Source organism: Ceratotherium simum, chromosome 1 (genome assembly GCF_057802395.1).
Source record: "Ceratotherium simum simum isolate JZ-2026a chromosome 1, ASM5780239v1, whole genome shotgun sequence".
Lineage (NCBI taxonomy): Eukaryota > Metazoa > Chordata > Mammalia > Perissodactyla > Rhinocerotidae > Ceratotherium > Ceratotherium simum.
In genome coordinates, this window is record NC_141900.1 from 37150619 (window position 1) to 37166894 (window position 16276).

The following is a 16276-nucleotide window of genomic DNA, read 5'->3' on the forward strand; positions in this document are numbered from 1 at the left end:
TTCTGACTCAAAATCCATAAGCATAAAAAAAGAGGATATATTTTCATACTGAAATGTTCATATTTTTGGCATTGTCTGCTAATTATGGTAATTAAGAAAGTGAAAATTTCTACAAAATGAGAAACAGGTTTTATGTCAGCTGTTCTACTTGGAGACCTTTTAAACTTGTTGCCAGTTTCAAAACCAATTTTTCAGAGTCACCAGGAGTTTTCAGATAGACTGGTGGAGCTTTATAGACCAAAGTAAGATTACCATGCACTTGAAAAATGAAACATTTGTCAGTATCTGTTTTGATTATTTGGAAAGAATATCCTATTGATATTTTTAAAGATTTCTTGAGATTACTTCATAATATTATGATTTACATTTTTTTGTGTGTGAGGAAGATCAGCCCTGAGCTAACATCCCTGCTAATCCTCCTCTTTTTGCTGAGGAAGACCTGCTCTGAGCTAACATCTATTGCCAATCCTCCTCCTTTTTTTTTTCTCCAAAGCCCCAGTAGATAGTTGTATGTCATAGTTGCACATCCTTCTAGTTGCTGTATGTGGGATGTGGCCTCAGCATGGCCGGAGAAGCGGTGCGTCGGTCCGCACCTGGGATCCGAACCTGGGCCGCCAGTAGCAGAGCACTCACACTTAACCGCTAAGCCACGGGGCCGGCCCTATGATTTACATTTTAATTTATCCTTATAACCAATAATTTTAAACTACCCCCATGTCTTTTGCATAGTACAGATAAGGTCTCCAGAGGAAATATGAAAAAGAGGGTATATCTTTAAGATTTGTTCATGGTCACACAGGCAGGATTGTTTAATCTCTACGAATTGGTTGACTAGAAATTGGAAAATAATTTGCATATTAACATAGGGAGATGTTTGCATGTATGTTTTCTTTTTAAGTGCAAGTATGACTTTTGCTGGATTTGCCTAGAAGAATGGAAAAAACATAGTTCTTCTACGGGAGGTTATTACCGATGTACTCGCTATGAAGTCATTCAGCATGTGGAGGAGCAATCCAAGGAAATGACTGTGGAGGTAAAGAGAACTATTTAAGCCAAGACCTCTGGCTAAGCCACCTAATACCATTGGAAGTATTTTGCATTTCTTCTTTTCCTGTCTTCATCGCGATGAGGCATTAAATTGAATACACTTTATTTATTTATTTATTTATTTATTTTTTGTGAGGAGGATCAGCCCTGAGCTAACATCTATGCCAGTCCTCCTCTTTTTGCTGAGGAAGACTGGCCCTGAGCTAACATCCGTGCTGATCTTCCTCCACATTATGTGGGACGTGGCCTCAGCATGGCCTGTCAAGCGGTGCGTCAGTGCGTGCCCAGGATCCAAACCCAGGCCACCAGCAGCGAGCGCGCGCATTTAACCTCTACGCCACAGGGCCGGCCCCAAATTGAATACACTTTAGAGTAGCCTTTAATTTAAACAAAATAGCTCTATAAACTTGAGAGCTTTTTTTTTTTTTAATTTTCCTTTTTTTGTATTGGTGAAGATAAGAAAAGTCTTCTATATCCAACCTGCCTCTGTAATGACTTAAAAACAATTTTAACATAATATCAACAATACAATATTATGTTATAGCATATAATAGGTATCTTAGCTTGGCTGCCATAACAAAATACCGTAGAGTGGGTGGCTTAAACAACAGAAATTTATTCCTCACTGTTCTGGAGACTAGGAGGTCCAAGATTAAGATTCTTGCCAGTTCGTTTTCTGGGGATAACTCTCTTCCTGAATGCAAACTGTCTTTTTGCTATGTCCTCACATGGCAGGGAGAGAGACCAAGCTCTGGTGTCTCTTCAGCGTCTTATAAGGGCACCAGCTCTATTGGATTAGGGCCCCTCCCTAATGAACTTGTTTAACCTTTATCACCTCACAGGCCCGGTCTCCAAATACAATCACATTGGTGGTTAGGGCACAACGTGAATTTGGCGGGGGTGGGGAGGACACAATTCAGTCCATAGCAATAAGCAATATAATAAAATGTTGAATATCTGATAAACATAGAGCTTGAGAGGCATCTTTGCGTTATACTCTGGGATTGTGGATTCACTGGTTTGTCACAGAGAATACAAATACAAGACTCTATTCTGGGAGCCTTTAAAATGTATTGGTTATTGTTTTCTCTCAGTGAAATAATCAATAAATCCGTATGCATTATTACCTATTAGTAATAAAATTTTTAAGTGATCAAAAAACCCAATTTTAATAGCTAATATTTTTATTTATAAAAGTGATTTATGGACTTTTGTTTCCTAGGCTGAGAAAAAACACAAACGATTTCAGGAACTTGACAGATTTATGCACTATTACACAAGATTTAAAAACCATGAGCATAGCTATCAGGTATGTCCCAGATCATTTCAAATGCTCTGAATTACACTGTTGTGAATAAATGAAGAGAATGATATAAATTACTTATTTCTATTCCTTTAGTTAGAACAACGCCTTCTTAAAACAGCCAAAGAAAAGATGGAGCAATTGAGTAGAGCTCTCAAAGAAAGTAAGTTGTAAGTGGTATGTGTGATAATTAATATAAAATAGCCTTCCATGCTTAAGTCACTTTACTGGTAGGAGGTTAAGACCCTTAAAGGAATACCTTATCTCCATTAGCTCGTCCTGGTACTTTTGGAGTTCTCTAAGCCCAGAATGCAGTTTAGCATTTAGGGCCTCTGATTAGATTTTCTACACAGCTTACCTCGTCTGCTCCTCTTAATGCAGCCTACACTGGTTGCAGATAAACACACATCATGGTTTGCTTACTCTGGCATCAGCAGTGCCACTGCTGATGTTCTATGATGTTGGGAAAAGTGGATGGGACCTAAAAAGCATCCCTGACCTAGTCAAAGGAGCGAGAGTCACATGCCACCCAATTGTCATGTGACTGAATCCCCAAAGACTCTTGAGAAAATTTAGCAGAGTGTCTAATGGAATGGAAATCAAGTACAGTTTGGGGAGAAATCATCTCGCTAGTAAATGATAGACACTGGAGTCAAAAAACAAAGACATGAAATAGGGCTAACTTATGGATCCTAAAATGGAAGTTCGAAAAAAACATTCCTATAAATGTATTCAGTATTAGTTGCACCATTAGAATATATCTCACAATGACCACACACAGTACAGGTTCTGGTATGTTTGTTTTAAAAAGTCACATTTTAAAAATAATCACAGCCTATATATAAAAGGTTTTAAGCCTTAAAATGCAATCAATTATACTTGTGTTTGCTCCAGTTTATAAAAGTAATGAGTAATAACACCCTTTTCATGAGGATAATTCCCTAATTAAGACAGTAACTATAAGTTAAATAAATTACAGCGGGAGAAAAGGTGTCAATAGCAGCTTAGTCTCCTTGTTAATTATTAGTTCTTAGACTTTAATAATGATATAACTATATCACGCCAATATCAAACTCTTCAAGTATTGTCCACAGTGAAAACTGGAAGGAAAAACCCCTCACAGGTTCTACAGTTCTTTAGTGGAGATTTTTGTCTGTTTCATCACTGATGTATCCCTAGTGCTTAGAACAGTGCCTGACACATAGTAAACATGCAGTAGATATTTGTAGATGTTAATTCCTGCTTCTGTTCAACCTTCTGGAGGTTCTAGACAGCACAGTAAGATATGAAAAAGAATTAAAAGGTATAATGATTGGAAAGCAAGAAACAAAACTTCACACACTTCTCACATATCATAGTAAGGGGGGCAGTGTTTGTTTTGTTTTTCTTTTTTTCCATCTTCTTAGTTCAGCTGCCTACACTAGGTATGGGTATTTGGGGATGATCTGTATAGCAGTGTGTGTACATACACATGTAATTTCTTTCTACAGGCATGCGGAATAATCTTAGTTTCAAAAGTACTTATGAATTTATATTCTACTGCTCAATTTCTGTTTATTTGCAGTTAAGGAAGAAGCTAGAATGTTATAATGATATTTGGGGAAGGAACAGCCTCAGATATTAAGGCAGTTTCTTCTTCCCTCCTCCTCACTCTTCCTCCCTTTCTCTCCCTAAAGTTTTTTATTTACTAGCATTAGTTATCCAGTAGTTCCCCAGAATGTTTTATCTTTTTCCTTACAGTGTGGTTTTTGCAGAGGCATAATTATAATTAGGCTTTTTTTTTTTAGCAGCAATTTAGCAAGGCATTTGTTCTGATTCTTTATCAATAAAATTCTGCTAAGGATGACCTGAAAAATTTAGTAAGCATGGAACCTTTGAGTTAACCTAAAGCTAGATTTGTTTGCCAGCAGGGTGAGAGCAGAACCCAGGATCTGTGTCTGCATTCCTTCATGACTGCCATCAGCACTCCTGGGCTACTGCAGCCCAGGAATGTGTGCTTCATTTATAAGTGCAGACAAGTCACACCTGAGTGTTTTATGTAGGTTTTTAGTCTGGTTCAAATAAATACTATCATACAGCTACTTCAAACCGTTTCTTCTTAGGGTCCTTGTGAGGTGGTTTTGTTTTGTTTTTAAGAAAACTTAGTTGTTTAATTTTATAATAGCACATTAGCCAAAAAATTTTTTTTCTTTGTGCCTGATTTACTTTATAGCTGAAGGAGGCTGTCCAGATACCACTTTCATTGAAGATGCAGTTCACGTGCTCTTAAAAACTCGACGCATTCTCAAGTGTTCTTATCCATATGGATTTTTCTTAGAACCTAAAAGCACAAAGAAAGAAATTTTTGAACTCATGCAAGTAAGATATCTTTCTTAAATTATATTTAAATGCAGTTATTATGAAAAACAGATTTCCTCCTTTTTCAACTACTTAAATAAGTTTTGTCTTAGTTGAGTGTGGTTAGTAAACAATTATTTTTCATTTTTAGAATTTTTTAAATAAAGGAAAAGTTACCAGTAATAAACTGAAATTTTCTTTATGTTTAAATTTGTCACTCTGAATTGTCAGATCTGAATGAGTTCTGAGCTGTGCACATATTTCCTACCACATTTATTTCTTTGTTTTAAACTGGTTGAGGTTGAAATCTGGCCTGGTTCTGATTTTGTAATTAGGAGTTCAAAGATGAAACAAACCACATTACATACTAGATGAGAAAGTTGCTATTTACCAGTTTATTTTAAAAGTTCCATGGAAAAAGTTACAGTATTTAAAAAACAAAACACCTAAGCCGACTGACATCACTGTAGCTGACCAAGTTCATTGTACATTTCCCTCTTTTTTTGAAACCAACAAACTTTCTTCTCTTGCTACAATTTTCATGTCATCCCTTTGAACTGCCCTCTACTAATTTATATCCTACATTTCTTTCAATGCTCAATATTCATTTTCTCCATGAAGCCTTCCAGACCTGACCCCAAATCACAGGGCTCTTGCCTTGCTGCAGATTCCTTCAGCATTTACAAATAGTCTACACCACACGGTCATGCATTTGCATGTGCACTGCCTTGAAATTTATTAGTTTTTTTCCACATAGACAAATTACAAATTCCTTGTAGACAGCTGGTATACTCACTACTTTGTTATAAGCCGTACCAACTACATTGCTATAAATGCGTATCAAATGAGTGCTGTTTTCCTGAAATGTGCAAAATAGAAACATATGTTAAATAGGAATTTATTTCAAAATTTGGATTAATTTCTGACTTCAAAAGAGTTAGATTTAACTGAGAAACCAGGTAGACACTAGATTTGCTATTGACTAACCGACTCAGCCTATAATCTTTTTTTTTTTTTTCCATCTTCTCACCATAGACAGACCTAGAAATGGTCACTGAAGACCTTGCCCAAAAAGTCAATAGGCCTTACCTTCGCACACCTCGCCACAAGATCATCAAGGCAGCATGCCTTGTACAGCAGAAGAGGCAAGAATTTCTGGCATCCGTGGCTCGGGGAGTTGCTCCTGCAGACTCACCAGAAGCTCCAAGGCGCAGGTAAAAAGGATGCACATTATGGAAATCATTCTGGCTGCAGCCACAAATGCCAGCAGGTTTATTTTTTTATTCAATTGGAGTTCATATTCCTGGAAGTTACTTATACTTAAAATATGGATAGCTGATAAAAGTATGTTAACTTATTTTTGGTGATTTTTTTTTTTCCCCAGTACTATTTCTATTTTTCTTGTTGTTTTTTGTTTGTCATTGTGTAGTTTCTCAGACTAAATTAGGCTAGATTAATTTCATACTTCAGTGAACTCAAATTCAAAGAGTATTCTAATGCATCATTTCAAATACATAATATGTGTAGTGATATGATAGTCATAAACATCTAATGACATAGAATTTGGGAGCCTTGCCAACTTGTTATGGTCATATTTATATTTTTGTGGTAAGAGGTTGTGAAGAAATTAGAAATTTGACATTAGTAAAGTTAAGTAATCCATATTCATCCATTAAAGAACAGTTAGTTGTTTTATTTCAGAGACTTATACTACTTCTGCCATTATAAATTGAAGCATTTTTTCTTATTCATAATAATTATAGGCATTAAAAATCCCTTTGACACTATTTTTGCATAAACACACTTAGAAAATAAAAATAGAAGAAATCATAAAATACTCTGATATCGCATGTTGATTTTTATTTTTCCACCATTTTACACAAGTATAAAGCAACTTAGAATTTGAAAGAAATAATGAAAGTATCCTTTTACTTGTGTTCAGTAGTTGATCTACTTTGGGTAAGCAAGTTCCAAGCAGAGGAATTAAGAGTACTGTTCAAAGGGAAGGATCTGCTTGTGTGTGCTCTGTAGGACTGATGATAAATCAAACGGTATGTCTCATTTCTTTGTAGCTTTGCTGGTGGAACATGGGATTGGGAATATTTAGGATTTGCATCACCTGAGGTAATTGTTTTGTGAGGATTTTGTTTTTTGTTTTAATTATATTTTTCCTTAGTGCAATCCTGCTTGCATTTGCACTCTCATCTATTTTAAATCCTCCTGAGATTGTCAGCAATGTTTTCTCTTTCTTTTATAATCAGAATGCCTCAGTGAGCCTCCATTTATCTATTTATGGTGTTGGATTATCATCACATTATTAAAATGCATCCCCCCTTCTATCATTTTTAATTCTGAACAGTCAGAATTAAGGCCAATTTACAGCATATATTTTTTGAAAATATCTTCAAATTGGTTAATAAAGATATAAATTTTATTTATTGGAAATGCATTTCTAGTGGTAATATTGTTTCAGTCTGAATCTATTAAAAACCTAAATACACAATCTATTTTTTTAAGTTATTGCAACAACCTGAGAGAATTGATTTACAATCAATTGCTAAAGTGGAAACTTGACATTAATCATGTTTATGCAGAAAGAAATGCTTTGCTTCGTTGCTTTCTGCATCTCTTTAAGATTTTCACACTCTTCTTGTCTTTTTGTTGTTGTTATTATTGATATACCTTTTTAAAATACAGAAGGTCTAAAATACTAACACTGCAAATAGCAGTTGCCGCAAATAAAAATAAGATAGAGTGAAAATCTTAATCGCATTGCTGTTTTCTAAGATTTAAATTGCCACCGTCACTGTTGGGTCTGAATATTGAGACTGAATGGTTTTAGCAGTTCTCTACTTCTGTCTCTCCTTCCTTGCTCTTTGTAAAACAGTATACCATTCGATGCTTGTATTATGGTAACCATTTAACTTAATTCTTGGAAGGGGACAGAACAAACAATGAAACTTGATCGTTTGTAACCCATTTGTTATCTGCCACTAAAAGACAGTGAAATTGATTTTTATCCAGAAATGACTGTGGCTTATTTAAATCATATACTTTCTCTTCAGCCACTGAGGATACTTGCAATCACCTTGTGTCCTTTTGTATTGGTAGATACATCCAAGAAAATACTGACTTGAGAAAGCAATTTGTGCTAAGAGCTCTGATATGGAAATTTTAAATTCACTTAAATTACAAAAAAATTTTAATATATTAATAAAATTTCTATTGTAAAACAAATTATGAACCTTTTCTTTACCTAATCCTGTACTTATTATTTCTGTATTATATAATTACAGCTTTTAGGATATTGTGGAAGATTTCCACCTAAAAGGAAAAATAAAGAAGCTTCCGTTATCAAAAAAAGAGTCCAAAAAAATATATATATATATTGCACATAATTAAAAAAAAAAAAAACAGTACTAAAGTTTTCAGTATTTCAAGATAGAAACACAATTTAGCAAAAGAAAACCTTACCAGAGTATTCACAATCATGTGTGCATCCTTTTGTGGCTTTCTGGCTGTGACAGTAACTTTAGGAATCCTGAAGTATTTGTCTGTGAATATTGAGGGCCTGCTAATTTGACTGACACAGATTCATTTTGTAAAAAATAGGAAGGCTTGGCACCTCACATGTGAATATGTATATAACATTATTGAGCTCTTGTTCTCCAAAGATTGAGAATTGTGAAAGTGTAAGTAACATTTCCTTCCTAAATTTATTTGTTATGAGTTAATAAAGCTTATAAGAATTATTTAACTCACTTTTACTTTTCTTTAAAGTCTTTGGTACATTGAAACACCAAGCTTTTATGTAAACCTTATTACAAGTCTAAAGAATTACCACACAGTGTGAAACTTTAAAATTCTGCGTGTGTGTGACTATCAAGTAACTGCCAAAATTATATCTTTAGAAGTTAGCTCTTGGCCTTCATATAGACTCTGTATAAAATAATGTTGCCAAACTCCAGTAGAAGTGGATTTAGGTTGAATTTATATTTTTTTCAGTAAAGTTAATTCTATCTTATTCTATTTTAATTGAATTGAATGAGTCAGTAACAAGCAGTAGTATTTGTTCTGTACCACTTTAGAGGCAGTGGAGCCCAGAGGAAAGAGCATAGTCTAAAAGTCTAAGGGATGCCTGAATTCAAAGTCTAGCTCTGTAACTTATTAGACTTTAGGCTATGTTCTTTCTTAATTTCTCATCTTTACAACATGGATGGTGCTATCTACCCCATGGAAGTTCTGGAAGGATTAAAGCATATCTTTAAGTCACTGACAAAATTGGTGCTCAATAAATGGTAGCTATTATTACTTAAAACAAAAAAAAACTCCTGGCAGCCTTTTTCCCTGTAAATCATGAGCTTCTCAGTCTTCTCGGTAGCCTTAGCACTCTCAGACCATGTCAGTGCTTATGTGAAGATCTTAAGAATCCTTGGAAATTATCAGATAAGTCTAATTTTATGAGAACAATATTTAAGCCTATTACATTCTGAGAGAAGGCCATTTGAGTTTTCTATCAGAATAATTATAACAAGTTTCTTTTACAGTTGTTTTTAAAGCATTTAGTTTTCTTAAATTGGAAATACATATATTTTATGATGAGTAATAGTTTATTTAATTCAGAATAACTTTGTACCCTTGTCAAGTGTACAAAGTAATCAGATTCTCCCTAAGTATTAAGTCTTGAACTGAAATAAAATTTTTGTGCCATCTTTGTCTAAGAAGTGTGGTGGTTCTCGGTGGTCCAGTGAGTCATGATGACACATAAGAGTCATGCAGTTTGGGATCATGGGCCTCCAGGAAAAGAGGAAATGATACCCCAGCTCAGCCGGAAATTTTAAAGAACCCAAATAATTGCTCCAAGTGCTTGGAGTCTCTTTCGTTCATTGGGTTCTAATCTGGTGGGATGCCTCCCACTCTTATTAGAGTCCAACTGCTTACATAGATGAAGGAATTTAAATAAATTTAACCAGAGTGGTATCATGTGAAAGTTTTATTTGTGATGTAAAACTTGCCTTCATTTATTCCAGTATTTTCACAATATAAGCATATTGAATAATCTAGGGTAACTGGGATAATCATAAACCTGACTATCTTAGTGTTTATCACTGAAAGGTTCTATAATGATTCTCAAAATTAGCCTTTTTATGCTGATATCATGCACACTGGCCTCTCTTCTAGTCTCTTCTATCACTAAAATCTGGAAAAGCACATTTGTACCCAGGTCATAGCAGGTGGTCGCAGGTTCTGCCTCTGGTAATAGTAAACCTACTTTAAACTGTTATCACAAATGTAGAATAGACTCAGGACATCTGCCCAAATCTGTTCCTCCCGTGTGCTGAATAGAAAACACTTCCCTGCCTGCATTGTAGATATTAGCTAGTATAGGAAGGAAGCCAAGCAACATCTTATTTTAAAGCTAGCCTCACATTTTCCTTTTAATGTAGTCTTTTGACTTGTGAGTATGATAATGTAGGGAAGAATATAAAATCTAACAGCCTGACAAGTACTTAACAGGATGTGCTTTTCTTTTTCTTTCTGTTGCATATATCACAGTCACTTTTTTAACCAGACCTCCAGGGAAAGCCTAATGTATATTAGTAAAATAATTATGGTATTATTTATAATATTAGATAACAAGACCCAGACCTAGGAAATAAGGCTCAGTTATGATCTAGCATTGGAGCTTGCAAGTATTCGCAGTTTACCCAGGCAATTGTAATGACTATTTAAAATTGTTCTTTTTCCATTTTACCCTTTCTGTTTCCTTGGCATGGCAAACCCTGAAGTTTCTTTTTCTAAAGCCAAGTGATTTTATAATATGTACATAAAATCACACATTTTTTTTCCTGGAAGAAAAGTGTGTTGTTTGTTTTATTTGCATTAAAAAAAATTGCATGCTCTCCTGTATTTTATAACCTTTGGTTTATGCAGGAATATGCTGAATTTCAGTACCGGAGGAGGCACAGACAGCAGCGCCGTCGCGGAGACGTGCACAGTCTGCTCAGTAATCCTCCAGGCCCTGAAGAGCCGAGTGAAAGCACTTTAGGTAAACTCTTGGGTTGGGTATGTTTTAATCTCTTAGTTCTCTTGAATTTAATCTTAAAACTAGCTAATCTAGGGGCCAGCCTGGTGGCGCAAGCAGTTAAGTGTGCACGCTCCACTGCGGGAGGCCAGGGTTCGCCAGTTCAGATCCCGGGTGCACACTGATGCACCACTTGTCAAGCCATGCTGTGGCAGCGTCCCATATAAAGTGGAGGAAGATGGGCATGGATATTAGCCCAGGGCCAGTCTTCCTTAGCAAAAAAAGAAGAGGATTGGCAGATGTTAGCTCAGGGCCGATCTTCCTCACCAAAAAGAAAAAAAAAACTAGTTAATCTAAATGTTTGTGAAAGAGTTTGTAATTTAGATATACAATCAATATGCAGATGTCACAGGATGCAGAAAACCGGGGGGGTTAAGGACATGGGCTGTGGAGTCAGACAGACCTGGGTTCGTGAACCCATCCCTGCTGCATATCAGCGTGACACTTTAGTCAAGTCACTTAACCTGATAGTGCCACTTTGGGGGCTCATTGTGAGCATTAAATGAGATAATGCAGGTGAAACACTTAAGCACCAGTGGCACCTAGTGAGCACTCAGTTAATCATAGCTGTTGATCACTGTTATTGTATTCAAGAAATATTTTTCTCCTAGACTCATTTCTCCTATAAACATTCTTTAAAAGAGAGAAAATTTCTAGTATTAGAGGAAAATTAATTATCAGCCTTTAAATGTTAAATTGTTAATTGAAAATCTTCAGACTATAATGTCAGCAGATGATCGTTAATAAATCAGGATCGATGGGCCTAAAGATTTGCTCTTCAGGCTATTGTAATTCCCAAATTTCTTTAGTTTTAAAAACCCTGAAGGGGCCGGCCCCATGGCTTAGCGGTTAAGTGCACGCACTCCGCTACTGGCGGCCCGGGTTCGGATCCCAGGCGCGCACCGACGCGCCACTTGTCCGGCCATGCTCAGGCGGCATCCCACATACAGCAACTAGAAGGATGTGCAACTATGACATACAACTATCTACTGGGACTTTGGGAAGAAAAAGGGGAAAGAAAAGGGAGGAGGATTGGCAGTAGATGTTAGCTTAGGGCCGGTCTTCCTCAGCAAAGAGAGGAGGATTTGCGTGGATGTTAGCTCAGGGCTGATCTTCCTCACCAAAAAAAAAAAAAAAAACCTGAAAACTAAAACACCTTTATTTGGTATTGCTTAAGAAAATAACAGAGGAATGGATGGTAGCACTTGCCTTTATGAATAGAAGCCTATATAGTGCAAGAAAAAATACAAAGAACAATCATGGATTTGAAGTAATAGTACTAGGTCTATATTGTTGCTTGTGGTGAGACAAATATGGATGAGAAAGCTCTGAAACGTTAAGTGAACGTGGGAACATGGGTTTTCACCAGCACTGAAAGAGAAATTGCCAAGTTAAATAAAAAGATGTATGAAATCTTGTATGACTAAATTGTCTCTGGTACCACTTGCTTTGAAATAGATGTTCCAGAAGGCGGCAGTGGCCGCAGGCCTGGCACCTCCGTGGTGAGTTCTGCGTCTATGAGTGTGCTGCACAGCTCTTCCCTGCGCGACTACACCCCTGCCAGTCACTCTGAGAACCAGGACTCGCTTCAGGTAGGCTGCCTGGATAGCCTTGTTGCCCCCGCTTCTGCTCTTGCTCTGTTAAGCCTGGTTTCCTATTTTCACTTTTATGACTTTCCTTTTGCTTCCTTCCATTCTAAAATCTTTGTTTCAGAGATGTACTATAAGAAAAGATTCCTATATTTCAGATTTATTCCCCCTTTAGCATGGGCAAAGAAAAAATTCAAATGAGATAATTTTTCTGTGTAAATAGAGATAATATTAATTATCTATTTGGTAAAAGAACAGTGGTAAACCTCATTGGGTTAAATCATTTTTCCTTTTACATTTTAAAGTGATTTTACTTTCTGTTGCTCTCAGGCTCTGAGTTCCTTGGATGAAGACGATCCCAATATACTTCTCGCAATACAGTTATCACTGCAAGAATCTGGGCTGGCCATCGATGAAGAAAGTAGAGACTTCCTCAGTAATGAGGCATCCTTAGGAGCAATAGGCACTTCTTTACCTTCCAGGTTGGACTCTGTCCCCAGAAACACAGATAGCCCTCGGGCTGCATTGAGCAGCTCTGAACTGTTGGAACTTGGTGACAGCCTCATGAGACTAGGAGCAGAAAGTGACCCATTTTCAACTGACACCCCGAGTTCACACCCTCTCAGTGAGGCAAGAAGTGAATTCTATCCCTCATCCAGTGACCTTGACTCAGCTGGCCAGGACACCAACATCAATGACAATCTCCTTGGCAATATCATGGCTTGGTTTCATGACATGAACCCTCAGAGTATTGCCCTGATTCCTCCAGCAGCTGCAGAAATCAGTGCAGATTCCCAGCTCCCCTGTGTCAAAGATGGGTCAGAAGGGGTGAGGGATGTGGAACTGGTGCCTCCAGAGGAAGAGTCAGTGTTTGAAGATGCTGTGGTCAGTAAAGGTAGAGGAACCCAAATAGAAGAGGAAAATCCTTTGGAAGAGAATATTCTGGCTGGGGAAGCAGCATCTCAAGCTGGCGAAAGTGGTAATGAGGCTGCCGACAAGGGGGATGGTTCAGATGTTTCAAGTCAAACACCTCAAACCTCAAGTGACTGGCTTGAACAAGTACATTTAGTGTGAACTGCACACCTCTGGGCTCTAAATGCCATTGCAGGTACAGATGGTATGCTAGTGGAGTAGGCTTTATGGAAACTTCATCCACTTAATTCCAGCTCAGTTATAAACCACTGACATTAGGCTTGAATATGAAGGAGTTCCCTTGAATGGTAGCTTCCTTTCTGAGTTTAACCTTACAGGGAATTTCTTTTGTATTTAATTGGATAACTTTTCCCCTTTTTGCTGACAAAAAGGAGAGAGAGAGAGAGAAACACAAATGGAATAAGTTAGGTTAGATTCCACATTCTAAGAAAATGCAGTCCTCTGTTTAGCCTAAGGTCAGCAATACTTAAATTGAACATTTAAATTAAAGGCTTACTCCCTAATCCTTGGGTGGTTTTCCTTTTTTTTAAAAGAAGTTTTCTTCATTTTAGAAGTTATTGTGGACAGATCTAGTAACACTTAGTCCTCAGCCTCTTTGTGCTCCTCCATAACGTCCTTCCTTTTGTCTGACAGTGTGGATTGAGGTATTCAAGGCTTCTCTTTAGTGCTGCAGCTACCGCAGTGTGATTAGTTTTAATTTTCATATGAATCAAAAATTTCTTTTCATGTCTATTTACAGTCCACTTGTGCCAAACTCTGACTCGTGCGCTGACTAACAAGGCATTTAGGTGTACGGTGTCCTAGAGGGCTCCAGAGCAGTTTCAGCCTTCTCTGGAGGAAAAGGTGCCACTTGGGAGCGATGATATTCCAGAATTCAGTGGGTTTTTGTTGCCATGGAGACTGCATTTAAATAAATGTAGCCTGTAGCTTAAGTTAACTAAACCTAATGCTGCTGTTAAACACAGTTTATTTTAATATTAAAATACAGTTGATTAGCAACAGCGGTGCTGTATTTTAAGAGACACTTTATTGGAAGTGCAATCATAGTTCTTTGTTTTCACAATTTTACAGTGCATTCTAATTACTAATGGGTGCAATTACTTTTAATGGTAAGTGTTTTATAAAATAGAAAAAAAGTGGAGTTTTCATGAGTTATAGTAAATCCCACGATTATTAAAAAATTCAATAAAACATCCTGCGCAACATGTTACCGTGCCTTTGCCTAACCTACATGGATAGTTGCCAGTTAAATAAGTGAGTAATTCAAATTTCAATGTTTCTTCTGAAGTAACTATGCTATGAATTGCAAAGACCTCCATAAAACCACCCATGGCCTTGCCTTTACAGTAAATATAACAACTAAATGTTCAATCAGTTTGTTTGCCTAAATAGCAAATGCTGACATGTGTTTGTTCTATTGCACAATACTCATTTGCTGTGTGATTACTGTTTAGTGTTGAAAAAAATCAACTTTCTAGTTATCAGTGTCTTACTGTGAAGAAAATACTGGTCTTAGTTGTAATTAAGATACAATGGTACAGTGTGTAATTAAACTAGAGTAAACTGTTGGAATGGCTGTTTTACTTACATATTATCAAAACTAGCATAATATAAAACAAAATAGATATGCAACACTCCATTTAATGTTTTGCCAGATTCTTACCAGAAGTCTACAGATACCAAAATTTCAGTACTGAGTTTGTACAGGCAAGTCCTGGGCTGGGTAAAGGTTATATTAGTATTGATACCCATGAGTTGTAATTATGGTTTTTGATTCCTTTTTTTTTTCCAAATCCTGCTTTTGAAATATTCTTGAACTTTGAATTCATATGGCTAGGACATTATATTAGAGCATTTAATACTGCCTGGGTTCCCTAGGATAAACTGTGTGGAAATTGTTCCTATGCCATGGATATCAAAGGTCCACATTAGTTTTTATTTCCCCAATTATCAGAAACATTGATATCAATCCCTATTAAAATTAGTTGGGGAAAATATTAACTTTTTCTACAGTGTATTACTGTATATTAAACTGAAATAGTCCATTAAAGGATTTTTTTACAAATTTATTTTGGATTAAAAATATCAACACCAATCAGTTTTTAGACCAAGTTGTAATTTTTCAATAGAAAGAGTCTTTGTATCGCATTGAGGCGTCTTGCAAAGGGGCAATAAGGTGAGAAAGCGCGCTCCGTGTGGGGATAGTGTCCGGGTGGGTCTGGTTCCTCGCACCTTGTGCAGTACCCTTGTTTCTGTGGTGTTCTCTCCTGAGCATGAAAAATGGTCATTAGCCAATTTGTATTTCCTTGGTACATATTTTAAAAACAACACAGTCATTGACTTTACAATTCAGAAATAAAGTTTGGCAAAGCCTATTTTGTAAACAAGTTAATTTTATAATGTTAAAAAAAAATTCCTCTAACCTTGACTTGTTATTTGCACTTTCATAGTCTATACTTGATACATTCCCACTTTATATACAGTAGCGTTCTACAAACGTGTAGATGTTTGGCCAAATGAATGCTGTTAATAATATGTAAAATTCTTTGATTAAACATTTATTACTTAAACTACTTCACTTTTGTCTCATTACATTATAGACTTTAACCAAGTCAGGAAGTTGAGTTTCTTCAAATTAAATTCCCTCCAATATGATGGGATTAATTTGGTTCTTACATGTGGTTGACTAGTGCTTAATATTTTTTACACTAGCCCACTTACTGAGCATTTTATACCTCAAAGATAAACACAAAACACTGCATGACAATGTGTTAAAACATTGTGACTTCAGTGCTCATTTTATTTTCATTACTGTAGCTTTCAGGAAAAGGGTGTTATGATTTTTCCTTGAAATCTCTAATAGAAACACAGAAAAAGATAGAATTTTAAGATATTTTGTGGAATTGATTGAGATAGGAGAATTTTGTATGCCATATGAATAGAAACGCCTGCTTCTCCATCATTTTATTGTTCTGTCCCTTC

The 16276-nt window shown here is 36.4% G+C and overlaps 1 protein-coding gene across 4 annotated transcripts in view; it reads left to right on the forward strand.

Annotated features, from left to right (window-relative positions):
- Positions 1–14861, forward strand: part of ANKIB1 (ankyrin repeat and IBR domain containing 1) — a 138646-nt gene extending 123785 nt beyond the window's left edge. For 3 of the 4 annotated variants that reach the window (XM_087419490.1, XM_014788163.2, XM_087419594.1), the window contains 9 exons: positions 899–1033; positions 2270–2356; positions 2447–2513; positions 4563–4708; positions 5723–5901; positions 6760–6811; positions 10622–10736; positions 12231–12364; positions 12692–14861. In XM_087419490.1, the coding sequence (XP_087275616.1) occupies positions 899–1033; positions 2270–2356; positions 2447–2513; positions 4563–4708; positions 5723–5901; positions 6760–6811; positions 10622–10736; positions 12231–12364; positions 12692–13435 (1659 nt within the window). In that variant the 3' untranslated portion in view covers positions 13436–14861. The remainder of the gene's footprint in view (positions 1–898; positions 1034–2269; positions 2357–2446; positions 2514–4562; positions 4709–5722; positions 5902–6759; positions 6812–10621; positions 10737–12230; positions 12365–12691) is intronic. The other variant, XM_014788164.2, reaches the window with a different exon arrangement.
- The last annotated feature ends 1415 nt before the right edge of the window (positions 14862–16276 follow it).